At 47.0% G+C, this 21330-nt stretch overlaps 1 protein-coding gene across 5 annotated transcripts in view; it reads left to right on the top strand.

Annotated features, from left to right (window-relative positions):
• DOT1L (DOT1 like histone lysine methyltransferase) overlaps positions 1-21330 on the top strand; it is a 44893-nt gene that overhangs the window by 6844 nt on the left and 16719 nt on the right. For all 5 annotated transcript variants that reach the window (XR_004162106.1, XM_019610022.2, XM_031557118.1 and 2 more), the window contains exons 5-15: positions 1781-2009; positions 5048-5142; positions 7453-7515; positions 13319-13374; positions 15099-15178; positions 15984-16052; positions 17466-17572; positions 18237-18278; positions 19445-19528; positions 20123-20357; positions 20705-20818. Coding sequence is in view for 4 of the 5 variants with exons in the window: in XM_019610022.2 (XP_019465567.1) it covers positions 1781-2009; positions 5048-5142; positions 7453-7515; positions 13319-13374; positions 15099-15178; positions 15984-16052; positions 17466-17572; positions 18237-18278; positions 19445-19528; positions 20123-20357; positions 20705-20818 (1174 nt within the window). In the remaining variant the exon portion in view is untranslated. The remainder of the gene's footprint in view (positions 1-1780; positions 2010-5047; positions 5143-7452; positions 7516-13318; positions 13375-15098; positions 15179-15983; positions 16053-17465; positions 17573-18236; positions 18279-19444; positions 19529-20122; positions 20358-20704; positions 20819-21330) is intronic.

The following is a 21330-nucleotide window of genomic DNA, read 5'->3' as shown; positions in this document are numbered from 1 at the left end:
TGCTTCAGTGCTTCCATTCTTACGGAGGTTTAAGTTTTTTGTTAAACGATCTCTCCTTGGCCATCTATCAAAAAGTTACTATTGGAGGGGCTGTCTTACAGGAGATAAAAAGCATATTAATGTTTTTTTTTTTTCCTTTTTCCCAAAGTGCAGGTTTGTAAGCTCTCGTTCTGGTGCTCCTTTGGCACTTTGCTGTTCCCTTCGGGGGGCGAAAAAAGGTTTCCGTGCATTTCGCTTGCAGAAGTTTCACAGGGATTTATCATATAGGTTTACTTTTGCATGTGGGAATCTGTGGCTTCTGGGTTCTTAAGCCATCCATATGAAGCCCCCTGTGTATTGTGGCAGTGATCCATGGCTGAGGAATTTCCGTGCTTGCCATTCAGTTCTGCTCTGTGCTGCAGGGCCGCCCTGATGGGGAAAACTAGAATGTAATCTCAGACCGATTTAACAAGGTGTGTTTTTTTCTGTAAGGTTGAATTGAAGGAAGTAAAACATGAGTAATGACTTAATGTTAGCAGTCTATTTAATTTTGAAATTATAGATGGATTTCTTTTCCTCTCCATTCTGCTTGTGGGAATTACTGAATCTATGCAGCACAGTAAGACTTTCTGTCTGTCCTTTACGAGCCCTAAAAACTGTTTGGATTTTGTACGTAAATTTATGTTCCTCCTGCCACCTGGATTTCAAACACAGGAACACTTAGACCAGATTCTGGAGTTGCCCTTTTTGTTTTTCCTTACTGAAGGCAGACGTTTCTAGCACTGTGTTTAGGGATGGGTGTTTCTTTTGAAGAAACAAGGGAAGCTCGATTTCCATCTCTTTCCTGCCACTCCTGTTTGTGTACATACGATCCCTCCCACCCCACAATTCCCAGTGGAAGTTGAGCTGCTCTCACGCTGAGCTTACAGCCAACATCAGTTCAGAGGTGATCAGTAAATACAAAACTTGCACGCCTTTTCCAGGTGTGCTCACAACTGAGATCTCTGTTGATTTTTTTACCTTCCCGTTATTTCTAGCAGTGATGTTTGAACTTATTTCTTAGTTCATTAATATTTGCTCGTCCTGACATTGGATTCCTGTTGCAGAATCACAGAATGGCCCATGTTGGAAGGGACCTCAAGGATCACAAAGTTCCAACCCCCCCATCACAGGCAGGGCCACCAACCTCCATATTTAATACCAGCCCAGGCTGCCCAGGGCCCCATCCAACCTGGCCTTGAACACCTCCAGGGATGGACGGGGCATCCACAGCCTCTCTGGGCAGCTGTTCCAGCACCTCACCACTCTCTCTGTAAAGAATTTCCCCCTGACATCCAACCTCAATCTCCCCTCCCTCAACTTCCAACCATTTCCCCTTGTCCTGCTGTTATCTCCCCTTTCAAGAGCTGACTCCCCTCCTGTTTGCAGGCTCCTTAGGTACTGAAGGCTGCACTGAGGTCACCCCGCAGCCTTCTTTTCTCCATGCTGAACAAGCCCAGCTCCCTCAGCCTGTCTTCCTAGGGGAGCTGCTCCAGCCCTCTGCTCATCTCTGTGGCTCCTCTGGACCCTCTCCAACCTCTCCAACAGCTCCGTGCCTTTCTCGTGTTGGGGCCCCAGACCTGGACGCAGTGCTGCAGATGGTGCCTCACGAGGGCAGAGTAAAGAGGGACAATCCCTGCTGGCCACCCCTCTTCTGATGGAGCCTAGGATACCATTTGCTTTCCAAGCTGCAGAAGCACACTGCTGGCTCACGTTGAGTTATTCATCCACCAAAATGTCCTTTCTTGCTCTTTCTGTGCAGTGGAAGGGAACCACCCAACCGATGAAGCTGAACACACGTCCCTCCAACGGGCTCCTCCGGCACATCCTGCAGCAGGTTTACAACCACTCGGTGACCGACCCCGAGAAACTCAACAACTACGAGCCCTTCTCCCCAGAGGTGTATGGAGAAACCTCCTTCGACCTGGTGGCCCAGATGATAGATGAGATTAAAATGACAGAAGACGATCTCTTTGTCGACTTGGGCAGCGGTGAGTGACTGATAACTGAAGGATTTATTCTTTTTGCTCACTGTTTTTTTTCTTCCTTTTTGTCAGAAATTCACGTTTGGAAAGTAAACCAGGGCTAAGGATTACGTTCTAGAATAAGTACCTTTTCTAGTTAATCCTCAGTGATGCTTCTGCTTTTCACAACAGGATTAAGCAGATGTCCCAGACCTTGTTCCCTGTGGTGAGATGTTGGCCTGCAAGTGCCACAAACCCTTCTTACAGAAAGCTCTTCATGTTTCTTGATGAATACGCTTACAAAGAAGGAACAATATGAAAAAAACGATGCTTAAAATATAACAGCAATTCCATTTTTAAGGATTCACCAACTTTCTGTGAATTCTGTTCGTTCCATTCATATACGAGGATTTGATTTCCTCACCTCCCCCATGAAATGCTGGGCACGTCATCTGAAAATTAGGCAGTTTTTTTCCCCTCTGATGTACTTCTCAGTGTGTCAGAAAAGTCTTCATGCTTGTCTGTGACAGTTGTGTTGTGAGACCCCACAAATCCAACTGAGTGAGTGCAACTGCCTCTCGTGTGTAGGCTGGAGTTTTAAAAGGAAGTTTGAGTTGGTAGAGAAACCAGCTATGACTCAAACCCATGTGGAACAGATATATACTGAGTAAGAAGATGATGTTCTTCTTTTTGTTGCTAAAATCTGGTTTTGAGCAGGAAAGGAGTAATAAGAATTTCCCCTTCTACCGGATTGGCCTTAAAATTGTAGGCGAAGTTTTGGTTTTGGTTTTGGTATGATGCAGGACTTCTAGGGAAAATATTAAAAAAATATATCTTTAATTTCTTAAAAAACAAATAACAAATGTAAACCCATCAGGACAGCCATCCTCCCTCCAGACCCCAGTGTGTCTGCAGGCAGGGATCACCTCCTCCTGACCCCTTCCTCCCCCTGTGCAACTTACGTCTTAAATTTCCTGTTGCAGTGACTGATATCCAACTGAGACCTGCAGAAAGGCATCAGGACCAACAAACTATTTTCCTTCTGGAAAAAAACCAACAACAATAAAGGCCATAGATACTGGTGGCTGTTTGTTCAGGAGGGTTGAAGAAGGTGATATCTGAAATCTTGCAGAGCTGCTGATGGTGGAACAAGAAGTGTGGGGTCAAGCTGAAGCGCTTGGAGCTCATACCGTGAGATGTGGGATTGCTGCTGGCCTTACTGCTTGCCTTCTCCCCACTTTTCCCTTGGGGGCTGAGCAACCATGTAGAAATCCACAGTGTAAAGAATCACATAGGAGAGAATTGGTTTAAAGTCTTTGGCTTCCAATGTTTGGAACGCTGCAACAATTGGAAACAGAACGTTGTTCCTGAGTTTGTACTGAAGGAGTAAACTTCAGAAAACTGTAATCAGTGCAGTACTGAGAGTAGCATAAATGAAAGCATATTTTTTCCTACCAGCAATGGGAATGACCTCCCTATAGCTGCATGCACGCAGCAGGGGCTGCACCCCCAGGGGCTGTGGCCACTCCTGTGCTGATTGCAGGAGGAATTTATGTACGTATGCATGGTCATTAGGCTGATGGCAATTGCAGCACAGAAAGAAGGGCCAAAGAAAGACAAGGTTAATAACTCGTTCTGCTGTATTGTGATTTCTGTCATAACAGTGTGTTTATATCTTCCCCTTGGTCTTTGTCCTCCTTCAGGAATAAGAAACAGGGAAACAGTTCTCCCTCAGATCGTGTTCTCCCACCCCACGGAAATCTGCACATCTGTATTTGCATGTGTATAAAATCTGTGTGTTTGTGTGTGAAATGGGAATTTGGGGAGGGAGGAAAGGAGAGGGGAAAAAAAAAAGAAAAAAGAAAAAAAAGTCAAACCAACAAAACACCCTGACAGCAGCAGAGCTCTCATTGTGCCAGCAGTGTTCTGGTGGCGAGGGCTTAAAGGCAGCCGTTCCACCCCTCCAATTAGCAGCACTGCTTCCTGCCAGCAGCCAGCCATGTGCACACAGCAGTGTGGCTCTGCACACAGCAGCCTGGCTCTGTGCAGATGGGGGATCTGCTCAGGTTTGTTCTCGTTTCCCATGTGCTCACCTGCAGGGTGATGAAGCACGTGTGCTGCGTCAGACGTAGGCAGGATGCATTCCAACTGAGTGCTTCAGCAGATGGGGAATGGTGTTGCTTTAGCACCTGCAGAATGGGGGTCACTTGCAAAGGCAGAAATCAAAGTGCTGTTTTCCCTTTTTTTCCTTAAGCTGGGATGGAGGGAAGGGCATGCATTGCTCAGGTGGGTGTAGGAACAGCTCGGTGCTGCTGCAGCTTGCAGTGCAGGCAGAACTGGGATGGGAAGTTCATGCATTTTTCAGTGCTGGTCTGGCACCGAAGTTCTTTTTGAGTGTTGAACCTGGTCACCTGTTCTAAAGCAGCACCCTGCATTAGCCTATAGGAAAATAAGCTTGTGTTGTTCTCAGACATTGTGCTGCATTTCAGGTGAAAGCTTGTGCCCATAGTGCTGGGCAAACAGGTTGGTTTTCAGTGACAGCTTAGGAATGTGACCAACATCATTCTGGGCTGAGGTGGGAATTGTCTGAGTGTTTGTACTGAAATACAGTCTGAAATGTGTAAGTTTGATGAAATGCTAATGAAATCTGTGTAAATCCAGCTCTTGGTGAGCTTTTGTTAGATGGTGAACACGAGCCATGTTTAACAGCAGTAGCCATCAATGTTTATCAGTGCAGGCATTGCTGTGTTGTGGCCTTATGCTGTTATCCTAAAAGTACTGAAAAATGGAAGCATCAAAACTGTAACACCACATTTCTTTTTTCTTCTGTAAGAGAAGTTAAATTGCAGTGCAGGCTCCTTCTCCAGGATGCAAATTCCTTTTACAGGTAGGTGGGTTCTTAGCATTTAACACACCTTGTAGGAAAATGGGGCTCATTTCAGCCACGCACGATTTGAATTGCAGAACAGGTGGAACTCGTGGGACTTTCTGCATGTTTCCCATTAATGACTCCTTGCTTACCTCTCTTGGAACCCTCTCTCAAGTTTGTTTTCTCTCTCCTGCAGGTGTGGGTCAGGTGGTGCTTCAAGTGGCTGCAGCCACAAACTGCAAACATCACTATGGTGTGGAGAAAGCTGACATTCCAGCCAAATACGCTGAGGTCAGTGGCTTGCAGTGAGCAGTGTGCGTGCTTTTGCTTCTCAGGTTAAGCCCTGCAGTGCAGCATGCCTGGGGGGAGTGTTTGTCCTTTCCTTGTGCCTGCTGAGAGCTCATGGTTTCTAACCAGAGTGATGTAGGACTTACTCAGGAGGAAATGCAATAGGCTTCACCTACACACCTGCACTCGTGGCTGTGGAAAGCCAGAGGGCTGTCAGAAACCAAAGCACTGTAAGCAAATCTGGGAAGGAATCGACTCAACAAACAGTTCTTAAGAGGTTTGAAAGCTGTCTTTCTGCCTAAGGCACTGTTGCCCCTTTTTGGTGTCCCATAGCTGGAGTTCAGCTTGGTTGTTAAGCTGGGATAGGCTGACCAGCAAGGCTTGTGAGTGCCTTGTGTGTGCAGCCAGAGGAAATCTTACACCAGTGCCATAATGTGTAGGCAAGCAGGCAGTTTTCTTTCAACGTCTTTAATTCTCTGCCAATGGGGACACAAAGAGATAATCAATTCCAAGGCGATCCTGGGAGGCAAACGAGCTACAAGCAGGCAATCAAGGTTAGTTACGCCTTACCATACAAAGTTTACTTTCTGCAGCAGACCAACAGAAACGTACCCCTCCATGTTGTTAAAATAAGCTGACTCAGTCTGTGCAGGCCAGAAAATTATGCCTTACGAAGGAAAAACAAATCCTTGATCCTCCTTTTAAGTGGTGTGGGCAAAAATGCGTAAACACAGTGGTGAGGAGGATCAGACAACGATCTAAAAATCCATTTTGTTTCTCCTCCTGTGACCCAGTGGAAATTTCCAACTGGAGCATCACGCATTCCCTCTGTGTGAGCCTTCTGGTTGCACTGGAGAGTCACTATCTGAATTTAATAGTGAGCTTAGTGTAGAGATGAATGTTAAAGAGGGAACGTTAGGTTCTCACTTGCATTAATACCCCTTCCCATCACTGTGCAAACATAAGGCCTTAATGATAATGGTTAGCAAACAAAAAAAAACAAACAAACACAACAGAAAACACCAAACACCACCCAGAAATTAAATATTAGTATTAACTTATGGGCTGCCTTCTGTTGCAGAAGAGCACCAATATTTCATAGGTTTATGGGATGAACAAATTGTACAGCACTGTTCTGCTGATTGCAGATTGAACAGCTGAGCAGCTGCTGCCTGCATGCTGTGTGGAGCAGTTCTTCTCCCCAGCTCTCATAGACACTTGTGGAAGAGATTGGATTAAGTTTCTAGTTCAGATTGGCTGTGGCAGCACATCTCTGGCTGCTTTGGTAAGGAAAGGATGCAGATGGCTTTGAATACCTTCAGTTAAATAGGAAGAGTCTCATGGATTTGATTTAGTGAAGCTGCCCTTGAAAAATATAAGTTCAAAATACGTCCAGCTCATGAAAATACTTCTGGCTTTGGTGTGTTGTCCCACAAAGCTCAGGGGGGCTCAAGAAAGAAAGAGTTTCAGCACACATCTGTTGCACTGATGGATATCTGCACATCTCAGATGTTGGTAGAGTCAGAGCTCTCTCCTGTATTTCCTTTCATTGCTGCCTCCAAATTTGGGCCCTTCATTTCTGGAGTCAAATTCTGGAAATACAGAAGGTTTTTTGAGTCTTCTGAGACACTTGAGTTTAATTTTCACACCTGGTGTATAGGTGGACCCTCACTGCCAACATAGAGTAAGCCATCTTGGCATGATTTTATTTTATTTTATTTTATTTTGTTAATTTCTCCTATATTTGGGCAATTGAAGACTGGTGCCAGCTGTATGGCTGGGTCATACAGCCTTCCATCCCCTGCAACCCCAGTCTGTTTGGATGCAGCTGGAAGCACTCCTTGTTGCTCTGGCACATTGGTGCTCCCTCCACTCGCTGCTGCAGTTGCTCTGCTTGCTACTTTCTGCTGCTTCACCCCAGCTGACCCTTCTAAGCTTTGCTATCTGGGCTTAGACTGGATGCATTCAGTGCCTCCTACTCTGTGGGATTATGCACCACAACACAGCAGCTACTTAAGGTTGTGCCATTTTTAGTGGTAAGCAGCGTCAGCTCAGATTGCATTGCTTATAACATGTAATTTTGCTGAGAAGGGTGGGGGAGAGAAGAAAATGCCAGCTTTGTCTTGATCCTGGTGCAAATCTTTGTGTTAAGAAGTGGCAGTGAATCTCTGCCTTGTATCCCTTGAGTATTAATGGGGAAAAAAATGGTGGGGAGGGGGTTATTGAAGGCTGTCAGAGCTTATCTGCTTTCACTGATGTCTCGCTGCACCAAGATGTCCTAACAGGTGGTTTTGTGTCTCTTCCCTCTTCTAGACGATGGACAGAGAGTTCAGAAAGTGGATGAAATGGTATGGGAAAAAACATGCAGAATACACAGTGAGTGCAATTCAGCTGGAAAGCGTTGTGGTCCGTGCTGATGTACAGAATTTGCAAAGCCCCCTTCAGCAGCAAAGCAGCAGTATGAGTCGTGTCTGCTTACCAGCTTTTCCTTGATCCTGAGGATGATGCTCTCTGAGATATCCTCCGTGTGGCCTCTTTCTCTCATTTATTATTTGGCGTGGTGTTATGGAAGTGCTCTCAGGGCTTTTCAGAAGTTGTTGGATGGTTTGTCCTTCCAGCGCTCTGCTGGTCGTGGTGTCCAGCTGCCACGTGTCTTCTCTTTGTGGTAATCCCTTCTCTTCCCCTCACCTCCCTCGTGTGATGTGGACATGGCAGCCCCTGCTCAGTTGTCTGAGCCCTCCTGCAAGGAACAGAGGCTGAAGCTTTACGTCCTGCAGGCAGGTGAAGGTGTGATCAGTGGGATTGGTGCTACAGGGTTTGAAGTTCTGCATGAGGAGCAGCAGTGAGATTAAAGCAGAGGATCTCAGGACTGCTAACAGGGCAGATGTGTCTAGGTGGAGCTGCAGGTGGGTGTGTGGGCTCAGAAGGATGGCAAGCAGTTAGCTGTCCCCCGGAAGGGGTTGGGATGAGATGCTCCGTGCGTGGAACCTAGACCAGGACAAATGGGGCATCACAGGCACCTGTCTGTCTTGTTCTGGGGGCATGTGATCCAGAAGCTTTCCACTTCTGAGATGTCTTTTTCATTCCAGAATAACGGTTCTAAGCTTGTGCAGATCCATAAGCAGCTTGGTGTCATTCCCACCCCTTTTCTTTTGCTTTCCTTCTTGTCATTAAGAAGCTGCTCTCCAGCGAATCGTTTGCCTGTGGGGAAATCTCTGTAGTCACAGCACAACAGCAGCCCACTGGGAGCTCTGAAAATACAGTGTTGGTGCTTCTCTGCCTCCTCCCCATGTTCAGGAAGGAGGATGGATGGGTCAGGGCTGTTCCCTCGTTGCCCAGAGACATAAGGGCACTCTTTGCTCAGAGGTTGCACATTTTTGGGGAACTTCTTCTCCTTTTTTCCTTTCAACAGAGCCGCTGCTGTGTTACTGCAGTGGTTTGAACCACACAACACTCCTCATTTCAGCAGCGTGGGATCAAATGAAATGGCAAATCATTGCAGCAAGCCAATCTCAATCTTCTGGGGCTCTGCTGCAGCCCTGAGCCCCTATCTATGGAGTCTGCCAAGGATGCTCTCCCACTAGGAATTAGGCTGAGAAGGTGACAGTGCCACCTCTGTGCACTTTGTCCCTGAAGTGCCTTGGCTGGGTAGCACGGGCCCCTCCAGCAGCGTGCTGGGCTTGCTGGGGGACTGCTTTGCAGCAGGATTGATATTGAGCTGCTAACTCTTTCCTGCTGTGGAAACACTGCGAATGCTTCGCTCTTCATGAAGTGGCCATATGGCATTTTTCCATTGTGTCACCCAGCTGGCATTACATGAAAGGAGCTGTTACTGAAGATACTCTGCTTATGAGCTGTGCAATTTAAAGAATAGGAGAGGAACTTGGAATAAATATTGGAAGCATATTGATTGCCTTAGGCAGCAAGCATTTCCATATTGCTCATTCCAAGCGACGGAATCCAGTGCTATATGGAAACGAAGCTCCTTAGTTTTTGCTAGATTTTATAACTTTGTTTTCTGAAAAAGTGTTCAGAATGAAATTTCTCTTTCTTTTGATTGTGCATTCTGCTTTTCTGGAAAGTGAGGTCCCAAAATTCCATCTGCTGGGTTGAAACAGTCTGCAATCAGCTGAGCTTAACTCAGAGTTAACCCCCCAGGGCGGAGCTGGGGGTTCTGCCCTGATGTTTTGGGCAGTCGTGAGAGCTTCCATTGCATTTTGTCCACAGTGGTAAACAAGTGGTAGAAGAAAATCTCTTTGGCAGTGGGTGATCATTGCAGCTCCCCAGCAGGAATGTCCATTCTGCAGTGGGATAAAGATTGCTCAGCATGTGCTGACATGGGACACCTCCTACCTCCAGCTTGTGTGGGTCATCCTGTCTCATAAACCTGTTTCTAAATGAGCTGAGTTTCATTTTAAGTGACAGGCTGCTCAGTCTCATGATTCTAACTAACTGGGGAAAGAAAATCATTGCAGTAACTTTCAGGTAGGATTCCTGCTTAGCATTTTATATTCAGTTGAAATGTTTCAACTTGCTTGAAATATTTGCATCCTTACGCCTTTATTGTTCATTTTCAGTTCCTCCTCTGCTTTCCTGACGTCTGATTCTCAACCAGTGAGGGTTAATGAATACTCTTTGCTGTTCCCCTCTGTTGCACTGAGAAGGAATCCATTATAGCTCCATGCATTATGCCAGAGTGTCCCATTTCCTTTCAGCTCCCCTTATCTGCTCATTTCTCTCCCCACTGCACTCAGAAGTTTCCAAGATCAGCTTCTCCCCATTCTTTTAAAGCAAACTGTTACACAAAGGAGATTCTTTTGAGGTCGTCAGGTCTGGATAATTTAGAGGGCCTGTCTTGGGGAATCTCTGCATGTGTGCAGCCATCACATTAAAAGCAGTATTGCAGTTAAGAGATGGATGGTTTTCGTGGTTCCTAGCTGTAAATGTCCTCATGTGGATCCAACATCAGAGCCAGCTCCAGGCACGTGGGGCACCGCCATGCAGCAAAGTCACCTTCCCTTGAAGGAACATTCGGTGCCCCTGTGCTGCTTTGCTGAGGCCATTCAGCAGAGCAGGAGGAGGAGGTCACTGAATTACGGAGTGGCTCAGCTTGGAGGGACCTTACAGATCATCCATTCCACCTGCTGCCATTGGCTGCCCAGTGCCCATCCAGCCTGGTCTCCATTCTGAGCTCCAGCACTGATTTGTGCAGGAGGAGCATCGCTGCTCCGCGCCTGATTCCAGCTGCTGCTTTGGGGCAGTAACTGGCATCACTGTGCATAAAAATCCCATTGCTCAACAGTAAGAAGGAGAGCTGCATGTCCCAGATATTTTTGAATGCCCTATTTCAGCGGGAAACGCAATGTTTTGGTATTCAAAAGGGCCTCCAAACATCCCCTGTGGCTTTGAAATGATGCCACGTTTCGGAGGTTTGGATCCATGCCTCCAGTTATTTTTGAAAAGAACAGGAACCTAAAAATATCCGTGTGTACTTTACCAGGCAGAATGGACTCTGTTGGTTTTTTTTCAGCCAAGTGTTTGCATGGAGGCTGCTGGAATGAGGAGAGCTGCGTGCGAATTTATGGCTCTGGTCTGTGCAGGGTGAGAACAAAGCCTTCCTCTGAGCAATCAGAGAACAAGCTGAGTTGGAATGGAGCTCTAAAGGCTGTCTGGTCCCACTCCTTGCATTGAGAAGGGACACCCACAGCTCCTCTGGGTGCTCAGAGCCCATCCACTGGCCTCGGGTCCTTGTAGGGACGGGGCACTCGTTGCTTCTCTGGGCAACCTGTTCCAAGGAAGATGGGCTCAGCCTTCCTGAGCTGCTCTGCTCCATGGGCTGGACACTGCTAAGCGTGCTCTGTGCTCTCCATAGAGCAGAGCTACCCTTTGGAAGCACCTGAATATCAACCTGTTCTCCCTTCTAAGTTTAGAAGCAGTGCTGGCTGGCAGCTCTCTGAAGCGGATTTCAGCAGCTAATTATCCTTTTAGATAAAGCACATCTCCTGCATTGTCTAATCAGATGAAAATATCTGCATTACAGATGGTCCCTTCCATTCATTATTTACTAAGCAGATTATGTTTCTCGGGGAGAGGAGGAGCACAATGGGGGTTGGGACACTGGTGGGATGAGATTGAGTGCATCCCTGTGCAGGGATCCCTTGTGTCAGCATCACTACTGCTGCACCCGGGCAGGAGTGGAATTGCTCTCCCCCTTGTTGTTTTGCTCTCAGAATTAGTGTTAGCCATGGACTGAGCGGGATTCAGGGGGAATTTCGTTGGATTCCTGATGTTGGCTCTCCTTCAGCCATCATTTGGCACCGTTGACCCTGTTGCTCCCCAGTACAGCGGGTAAAAAAGAGGGTGGTCAGAAACAGCCCAGCCAGATTGCTTGTATACTCTATTTAGAATGCAGCTGACTGACCCAGAATCACTGTCTGCCACCCAGAGGGGAAAAACAAGCAGTTTTCTCCCAACCACAGGGGACCATCTGGTTATTTCAGTGCTTTATTTCTCCTGGTGAGATTTTTCCCTCAACTGCTGGCAAAGTAGGAGCGAGGGTGGCATTACAGCACCGAAATGGAAGGGTTTAAGCAGTGCTGTGGTTGGTTTCAATTTTAACGTGTCTGTATTTTGCAAAAGTGGACGAGGGGAGCATCTTCCATATAGGTTCTGTTGGGTTCAGGAGTGGAGATTTTGGCTATGATCATTCTTTTCCAAGCCATGTAGGTAAGACAGATGCGTGGTGTAACTGGATCCAAGTAAATCAGGATCCAAACAAGTTGGATTTCAAGACCTTCATATGAAGCTTCATGTTTCAAAATGGTTTTGTGTGATGCTGGTACTTTGTTCATTTGCAAGGTTATGGCTTTATCATCACACCTCGTTATTTCTGAAGTGTTTTTCTTTCTCCTGTTGGTCTGTGAAGATATTAGAAACTGACTGCATTGCATGGAGGACAGCAGTATAGAAGCCTGCCTTGCAAAAAGCATTGCTCAATAAGTACAGTTACCTTGCTTGTGGGTTTTCTTCTGCTGTGCCTTGATTACTCAACCAGGACACAAAAGTAAAACAAAATTATCCCTTAAAAGAACCTAGAGATGGTCACAATCTCTAAAAAAAGGCATGTAGAGCCCCAGAAGTAACATTTCACTACATTAGCTGAGAAAAATAACATCCTTTAGAGCTGTTCTGAAGTTGCAGTGAGTGTTTGCTGGAGGTTTTGGCAACGTCTGGCAGCACTTGGCTGGGTTGGATCTCTCTGAGCTCAGTCTCCAACGTGTGCTTTGTTCTTATTACAGCAGGGATATCAAAAAGTGCCTCACCCCCTGGGCAGGCGTGGTGATGCAGGTGGTCCTTCTGCTTTCAAACCTTATTCCATCCATCTGCTGGGTGGTACAGACTGACTTTGGGTTATTGTAACCCATTGTTTTCAGCTGGGTCGGGCACACTGGGCTCGGTGCAGAGTTCCTGCTCTCTTCCCAAGACCCCTCGATGTGTTCTCCTCTTGGCCCCGTGGTGCAGTGCCTCTGCCATCATTGCTGTGGCTGTGGGTGAGGTCAGGCTGCTCTGCTGCAAGGGAAGGCTGCAGGGAAGGCACCCAGCTCTGCTGCTGTGGGTCTGCTGGCTCAGCTGTGGAGGCTTGAAGAGAGCTCGATGGTGTGGTGCCACGTGGCTGTCAGTCAGCTAGAATTAGAGCTGGCAAGCAAAGTGCTCGTGCCTTTCCAAACAAAGGAGTAGGTGCAGAAGAAGGATGCTCAGCAGTCACCGGTGCTGCTGTGATGTTTGTGAGCTTGTGACACATCCATCATCTTCCTGCCCTTCACAGGGTGTCGTTAATTTATTGTATTACTGTTCCTTCTCTCCCTCTCTTACCTTCCTCCTCCAAGCTGCCTTCATCTCGTGGCACCAGACAGCAGCATCGCCCTGAGATTCCCTTCTTACATCCAAACACCGTGCAGAAAAGCTGTGGGGGTTCCCCTGTGTTCCATCAGGGAGGTGTGCTGGGACACAGAGACCCTTCCTCATTTCCCCCATCAGAGGGTGGGAGCAGGGGGGGGGTCCTGCAGTGGGGTCACTGGGCTGAGGCTGCAGAAAGGGAAGGGACACATGGAAAGGAGCAGCATTAACTTACTGATCTGTGTGGTTCTTGTGTTTCTTGTCTCTTTTTTTTATCTTTAAGCTGGAAAGAGGTGACTTCCTCTCAGAAGAATGGAGAGAGAGAATTGCAAACACAAGGTACAGTACAGCCATTGAATGAATGCTGCTTTATGAACTGAGTGCTTGGGAGGCTGTATGATGGAAATTGGGAGGCTGGCCAGCTTCTCTATAGAATTTCCGTAGCAAATACCAAAAGCTGATCTGCCAGCCCTTGCATTGGCCTCTTCAGATCCTGTTTTCTGTTGGGAGGAATGGCTTTAAATGCACGTCCTGGATACATACCCAGGGGGGTATCCAAGATAAGTTCTAGTTGTACAACTCAGAAGAGACCCCTGCTTGTTTTGCCTTTCCTTCTCGCTTGTCTCAGGGTCACCTTGGCTGTGGGTTCCTGCAGCCAGGCTCAATTCCCATGTTAAAAAATAATACAGCAAAAGAGCAAATGAATCAATTCCAGCTCAAACTGGGGATTCATTCAAACTCGTTATCTCAGACGTTGCTTCCTGTGGAGATCTGTGGAGGGTTGCATCCATCGCACTGCTCTAAGTGTGCTCCATCACAGAGCACCTCCACCAAACTTCAGGAGCTGCCGTTGACGTGTGGGCAGCACTCAGTGCTGCAGGTCCCTGCCTGGGAGGGGCTGTTGTGCCAGAATGAGCACCGAGGAACACACGAGGCCATTTCTCCTTTTCCCTTTTCTTTCCTGGATGTTTTCTGGTCCCATTAATGTGCCTGGCTGTGCTGCAAGGCCTCTTTTCTGGCACGCGTTGGGAAGGAGCAGGAAGAAACCCTCACGAGCCTCACTTGCCAGGCAGGGCTTCCCAAATTTCCCGCAGCAAGGAGCAACAAGCCTTTTACTTTATTTCTTTATTTTTTTAGTACATACTTCTTTCCTTCTTTCCTTTTTTTTTTTTTAATCTGTGGTTTTTAATAACTTTGGCTGCTGCTCACAGACACATTGTCCTTACTGAGCACGTCTCATGCATAGAGGCACGAGGAGGGGAGTTTGCAAGCAGCCTTCTTGCAAAGGACTCAGTTCTTTGTGCTGCAGCCACGTGCCAGCACTGTGTACGTGCGGGGTGCTGGTAGGGAGCAGCACAAAGACATGTGGACACAGCCCCAGAAATGATGTTTTCTTTTCTTTTTGGATCCGTAATGTGTTCTGCTTCTTTCCCAAACCACCATACCTACGTGCGAGTGCTGCGTTCCCATGTGAGCAGTGCTTTTCCCCCCCCCTCCATTGCATTTCCTACCCCAGACAGAAATGCAGCTCTTCAGTTGGGATTAGGGTGAAGTGCAGGGTTTGGGGCAGTGAAAACACTGGGAGGTGCAAACCTTTCCTCCTAGGGCCAGAAGAGCAGCTGTGATCTTCCACTGTTGTGCTTTAAATGTGAACAAGTAATGGGATGAGCCATGCATGTGTGAGGATTGTTTCCTGTGTGTGGTGAGCGTGGTCTCAGTCGTCGTGTTGATGTTTGCTCTCACCATGGGAGAGGAGTGAAAATATTTTGCACATTGTCTCTGCATTGAAACTTGCTGATGTAATGAATAAGACACGGTGCAAAGCCAGCTGTGCGCTGGGAGGAGCTGTCAGAGCAGGCTGCCCTCACTCCTCATCTTAAATGTAATCATTTGGGCAATGCTGTGGGTTATGGACTGCTTTGTGTGGCAGTGCCAGGAGCAAACTCTTTGTTCTTTGGTTTCATAGGGGCTTGAATGCTTAGAGCTGGCGTGGGGATGGTGGTGTGGGTGTGCTTGGTGCCAGACACCCATCCCCATTTATTAACTCCACCGTTATCTTGCAGTGTTATTTTTGTGAATAATTTTGCCTTTGGTCCTGAGGTGGATCACCAACTGAAGGAGCGATTTGCCAACATGAAGGAAGGTAACCAATCCAACTCCCCACCTTTTCCCATGGGTTTCCCACCGGCCGTGGCGATGACTGCCAGGTTGGTGGCTTTCCTTCTGAGCCATACAGAGAAGTGGCTGCACTGCAGTAGGGACTTCTCCAGCTCTGTACTTCTGTACAAACACAAACCAGAAATCCACGTGATCACATTATGGCTTCTGGATTGGGGAGGACCTCAAGGAGCCTCCCAGCTAAGTGATCTCTTGGGAATGACTCTGCACATTAAGCCTTCCTGCAGAGCTTTTAGGGCAGGAGGAGCCCTGCTAACCTGCTCTGGGGTTCCCACGTTGGGACACTTAGTGGTGGGGACACCCAACTGTGGGCACCGCAGAGCTTCCCAACATGGGGGCTGCGTGCAGCTTCCCTCGTCGCATGCTGGATTCAATCAGTGGGTTCTCCCATTTAAAACTGTCCCATTGGGTACTAATGAGTTAACTAATTAGTGTTAAAATGGGGACGCAGTCACAGGTGGTGTCTTGTATGCTCCACAAGGAGCAGCCCTGATGGCACCCGAGGTGCTCTGGTGGCTTCTTCCCTTGTAACCACTTGGATAAGTCACAGCTCTGGTGGGTTATGGCAGAAGATAGAAAAATAAGAAATTCTGGGGGGAAAGAAAAAAAAGCAAATCGAGTGTGGAATGAACGGAGAAGTGATGGCTTCCATAGGACAGCTCTGTGCCAAAGTAAATAATGCATATTTTGGGCTCCGCGAGGCTGTGGTTAATAACCGGTCATTTCTAAAGGAAACTGGAAACTGATTTGCTTTTTTCTCTCTTTTCCAGGTGGGAGAATTGTGTCCTCAAAACCTTTTGCACCTCTGAATTTCAGAATTAACAGTCGAAACTTGAGTGGTACGATTGCCCTTTTTATTGCTGTTGTTCACATGAGGCTGTAGTCCTCAAAAAACACATCTTTTGTTGCTCTTCATTAAGAGTTGTTAAGAAGGAAAGTTGTGTTATTGTAGCACACATAGCAAAGGGAAATGCCTTTTAAATCACTCAAACAGAAAGCAGACAGGGGTAAATCCCAGCAGTTGTGGTGGAAGAAGCACTGATGCTGATGTGCTCAGCTGCTGGGTGCTTCGACCTCAGTGCTGCAAACAGATCTGAACAGCCCCATCCCATCCACACCCCATTGCTGTCTCTGTTTTACTGCCAGCAACATTTTTTTTTTTCTTTCTTTCCATCTGAACACAGCAGACGTGATGTTTGCCAGTGTTATCCTCTGCAAGTGTGTGAACTGCAGTTGGATGAGGGTTGGGGGTTGCTCGCGTGCTGTGCTGTTGGTTTTGCTTCTGACCTTCTTTTGGTTTTTATTGTTGAAAGCTATGGAAGCAGCGGGATGATCCAAGCTGCAACGTGCACGTACTGTGTCCAGAGTAAAACATTCCTTGGGTTTAAAAAGCACTTCGTTCCCTTCCTTGTGCAGCGTGGCAAAATAAAATCCTGAGCTGCAAAGCTCAGGCTCTGTTTTCTTTTTGGCAACTGCTTTTGGTTAACTGCTTTTCAAGAACAGCCGTTTGCAGGATGCCATTAAGGTGCTGGACTGAAATAGTGCCATTGTGAGTTATTTTTACTGAATTGCTGTGTCTGGAGCACTGGGCAGACAAAACTGCCATTTTTCTTTCTTGATGCTGTTTTCCATGGCATCCAGAGCTGCATTAACCATTGTTCAGCTGGCTGCTGACCGCCTCAGCTCCCTCTGTGCTGGGTTTGGCAGTCGGTGGTTATTAAAAATAGCAGAGAGGAGGCAAAGTGGCCAATGTGCTCTTTTATTCCCCTGTAAAAGCTCTGATCGTAGCTACCAGTTGGTCCCACCTTCCACAGCACTGCAGTTCTGTGTATACCAGCTGCTGTGTCATGCTGGTACTGAAGTGATGGAGAAATAGGTGATGGAGCTTTGGCTGGGAAGGGGGTTGGTGCCCCAGCGCCTGGCTGCTGCTTTGCCTTCAAGGATGAGCAGTGAAATAGTCTGAAAAACACAGCGGAAAGCATAAAGCTGAAGAAAGAGGCAGCCTCCATACTCAGTGGTTATGGAAATATTCGGACACGTCCCAGACCTATTAATTCTAGGGAACAAAACAAACATGGGTGAGAGAGCAAATGTCAAACTGGTTTGTCCTCAATCTGAATATAGTGCCATTTCCACGGGTTGGATTAATGGTGTTCTGTAAGCAGTCCTAGACGCAGGGCAGAGCTTTGGGATTTCCTAGGCTTTCTGCTGGGTGCATGCAGTGGGTGAATCGCTTCCCTTTCTTCCTGCAGATATTGGCACTATAATGAGAGTCGTGGAGCTGTCACCACTGAAAGGCTCTGTGTCGTGGACTGGGAAGCCAGTCTCTTACTACCTGCATACTATTGACCGAACCATAGTGAGTATCACTGCAGGCTGGGGCTCTGCCTGCTGCGCCTGCGCAGAGCCAACGTGTCAGCATCACACAGCACTGCAGCACGCTGCTCCTCAGCAGTCATTCTCAATTCTGATTGCTCTGTCGGGTCCGTAGGACTGAGCAGAGCTCAGTGGCAGTGCTGATGCATCCACTGTTCTTCTCTTCCGTTGGTCTGGTGGTTGGCAACCCTGAATATAGCAGGGAGGTTGAACCTGGAATGGTCATCGTGGTCCTTTTCAACCCAGGTCATTCTATGATTTATTAAGGAAAACAAAAACAACTCTGTAGAAGCACCAACTTATTATCAGTGTTTCTTGCTGTAGGAGAGCAAGATATTTGCTAAGCCTGCTTCAGTCTGATAGTGCTTTTGGGAGAGGATTTGCCATAGTGTGGGTAAATATTTGGGTGAAGTGAAGGAGCTTTGCTGCACATCACCTTCTGCTGAGTGCAGGTAGGTCTCACAAAGCTTCACACTGAGGATGGGCTGTGGGGAGCTGATAGAGCCTTGTTGGGTTTGGGTTATGTCCTGCCCGTGTCCTTCACTGGAGGAGAAGCAGTCAGAATTTCTGCATTTATCTTAAATTAATGTTTATTCTTATGTGTTCTTCAGTCTTGACTTACAAAATTATCATCTTTGTGTTTGCAGCTTGAAAACTATTTTTCTAGTCTCAAAAATCCAAAACTCAGGGTAAGTCTCAGCTGTTTTCTGTAGAAAATTCAGAGTAATGGGGAAGCCAGCAGGAGGGCCTCGGTCACTTCTTCAGGGTGTACAGAATGGGTAGAAAATTAAATCTTCTTGCTAAGTGAGGAGCAGTGTGCATGGAACTAATTGAAGTGAAGCATCACACACCATCAAACCCTAATACAATCACATTCAAGAGCTCTATAATGGCGAATTAATGGGGGGCCTCCAGGTGTTCTTCACTTGCCCTGGAGACCTACAGAGAGCTGCTTGTTCATTAAAGCACCGAAGTTTTAAGGAGGAAATGATAGTTTGAATCTTTCCCAGTGCTCCACTGCATGGAAATAGGAGTGAAATAGGAGCTGATGCTGCTGGGACTTCCGTTGGGAACACAGAATGTGTTGGCAGTCATTGTGGTCTGTGCTGTCACACATGGAATTAAAGTGCCAAAGGATTTTTGGGACTCTGTTGGGCTTTATCCAGCTGAAACAACTGATGGCAGCGATGTTCCCAGTGATGGGATAAAACAAGGCCGTGAAGCTTAAAACTTTGGGAGAACGTGGATTTACTTAGCAAGTCCTGCAAGCAGACTTGGGATTCAGTTATTCCAGACTGTTCAAGCTTGGGAGAGGAAAAGACCTCTCAGAGTCAAGGGGCAAAAAGAAACTGAAAATCAGGTGGCATCCACGTGCTGTAGAGCTACCTTGTTTTTAAAGGGGAGGATGCCTCAATCTGCCATTTATTATAGAGTCTGGATGATACATTGCTCAGATTGCAGAAGGTGTCTGAATCTTTATGCAAGTTTAACCCCACCTGGAAGGTACCAGAAAGACGTTATGAGCAGAGTGACATTCCTTGTCTGTAGTGCCTAGCAGAAAATGAAGCTGAGAAGTTGCTGCTGTGCAGACCTGGTTAAGGTTGAATTGGGCGATGATTAATGGTTTGACACTTCAAATCACATGAGGTTATTTTTATAGTGATGTAGGGGTGCACGAAACGTTGGATGTGTGGGTAAAGTGCTGACTAAGGGACCTTTAACTGCAGTGAGTGGTCTGGGAAGGTGGGGTGGAGTGAGGGAAGAGTTTGGGGCCAAGCGAGGAAAGACAGGGATCTGTGTTAGAAAGGGAGGAACACAGGAACAAATCATTGACTCTTTTAAAACGTTTGTTTAGGAGGAACAAGAGGCAGCTAGACGTCGTCAACAGCGAGAAAACAAGAGCAACACAACTACTCCAACAAAGGTTCAAGAAAACAAGGTGACTGTCCTGCAGGGGAAGTGCATTCAGCGTGTGAACTGCTATCACTGTTGCTGAGGAGAGGACTGAGTGACACTTGGGGATTGCCCTGATAATTCTGGGGCAAAAAAAGCATTGCCACACGAATGGCAGAGCTGGCTGAGCTGCCCTCAGTGCTGCTTGGAGAGCTCTTCCTTCAGTCTTGCTCAGGGTTGCTGAGTATCTTTGGCAGCGTTTCCTCTCTCATTCAGTCGTGTGATTCTGTTTGAAATGCAGTGTCTGTGCACAAATATATGAAGTATGGAATCTACTCTGACTTAAATGAAAGTCAGTTGAAGACTATACAGGACTTGCATTGACTTGGGTAGTCAACAGGAGAACAACCAGCTCTTAGACAAGAGTGAAACTTCTCTTTCTGTAGTGAGTGTGCCCAGAAGGGAATTAGCACAACTTCTGGGCAGCTGGGAACAGCTCTAGTTGAGTTCATTGGCAGCTAACTGAACAGTTGACTTTCATGAATATATTAAACAAAGTTATTAATGCTTGCTTAAAAGAAATGCTGCTTGTGTAGGTAGCAATAACCGAAGGGCTTTCTGCTTTTAAAAAATCTCGCAGGATTCTGGTGCTGAAGAAGAAAAAGCTGGGGCAAATGCTGTTAAAAAGCCATCTCCCTCTAAAGCACGGAAGAAAAAACTGAGCAAAAAAGGAAGGAAAATGGCAGGCAGGAAGCGAGGGCGTCCCAAGAAAATGAACACTGCAAATACGGAGCGCAAGACCAAGAAGAACCAAACTGCACTAGAACTTCTGCATGCTCAAACTGTGTCACAGACATCTTCATCCTCTCCTCAGGGTGAGTTCAGAGAAGCCTGTCCCTCTGTGCGAGCGTAAATAATGGATGCACTGAGGTCATTCTTCCTTTAGTGCTGCTTTAGTTTGGTTTGTGCCATACCTTCTCCCTTACCACTGAAGCAAAGTGGAGGTGTGCCTCTGTGAGTCTGTAGATGCTTGGCCAGGAGCTGCAGCTGCCCTGTTCTCACTGCTGTCTCTTAAGGCCACACTGCAGTTGCCCTTCCAAACAATTGGTTGCAGTGTGTCTGTCCAGCAAAGTTAGCAAATCTCACTGCAGGTGAATGCTTTGGAATGGTAAAACTTCTGTGCCCTTCCCAACTGAAAGGCTGTCCGTGTTTCTCCCCTCAGATGCATACAAGTCACCTCATAGTCCATATTACCAACTACCTCCTAAAGTGCAACGGCATTCATCCAACCAGCTGCTGGTGACACCCACCCCACCTGCACTACAGAAGCTGCTAGGTAAGGCTGTGGCATCCCTGTTTGTGAAGGAGACCTTTGCTTTGGGGTTTCTAAACATGCAGGGCTGTTAGTAGACAGACACTATTCTATGTGGAAGAAGAGAGGGGGTCATCTTGCTGCTGAAGTTGCTGTCTTGGTCTGTGTTTGGTTTTGATTTTGTTTCAGTTTGGCACAAAAGGGAAGAAATTGGGGTTTAGCAGGAATCCAAAATAGCTTTCGGTGCAAATAGCTCATCAGAAACAGCTTTAGTTTAAATGAAGCCATTCTCTTAAATGATAGCAGCACTCCATTTTCCCTGTGAGATGCACTGCAAAGTCAAGCAGAAATGAGATGCTGTCTGAATTTGACACTTCTCTGGAGGAAACCTTGATGCAAAAGTCTTTGCAGTACCCGTTGCGTGCTCGGGTTGCCTGTGGTTGCAGCAGAATGGCTGCAATGGTGTGGTTGCAGCTGTGATGTAATGTCCCAGGAGGGCTGAGGAGGAGGAAGGTGTGTTGCATCATAGAAGTAAA

Source organism: Meleagris gallopavo, chromosome 30, assembly GCF_000146605.3.
Source record: "Meleagris gallopavo isolate NT-WF06-2002-E0010 breed Aviagen turkey brand Nicholas breeding stock chromosome 30, Turkey_5.1, whole genome shotgun sequence".
NCBI classification, from domain to species: Eukaryota; Metazoa; Chordata; class Aves; order Galliformes; family Phasianidae; genus Meleagris; species Meleagris gallopavo.
The sequence above is the reverse complement of the archived record's forward strand: the minus strand, read 5'-3'. Positions and strand labels throughout refer to the sequence as shown.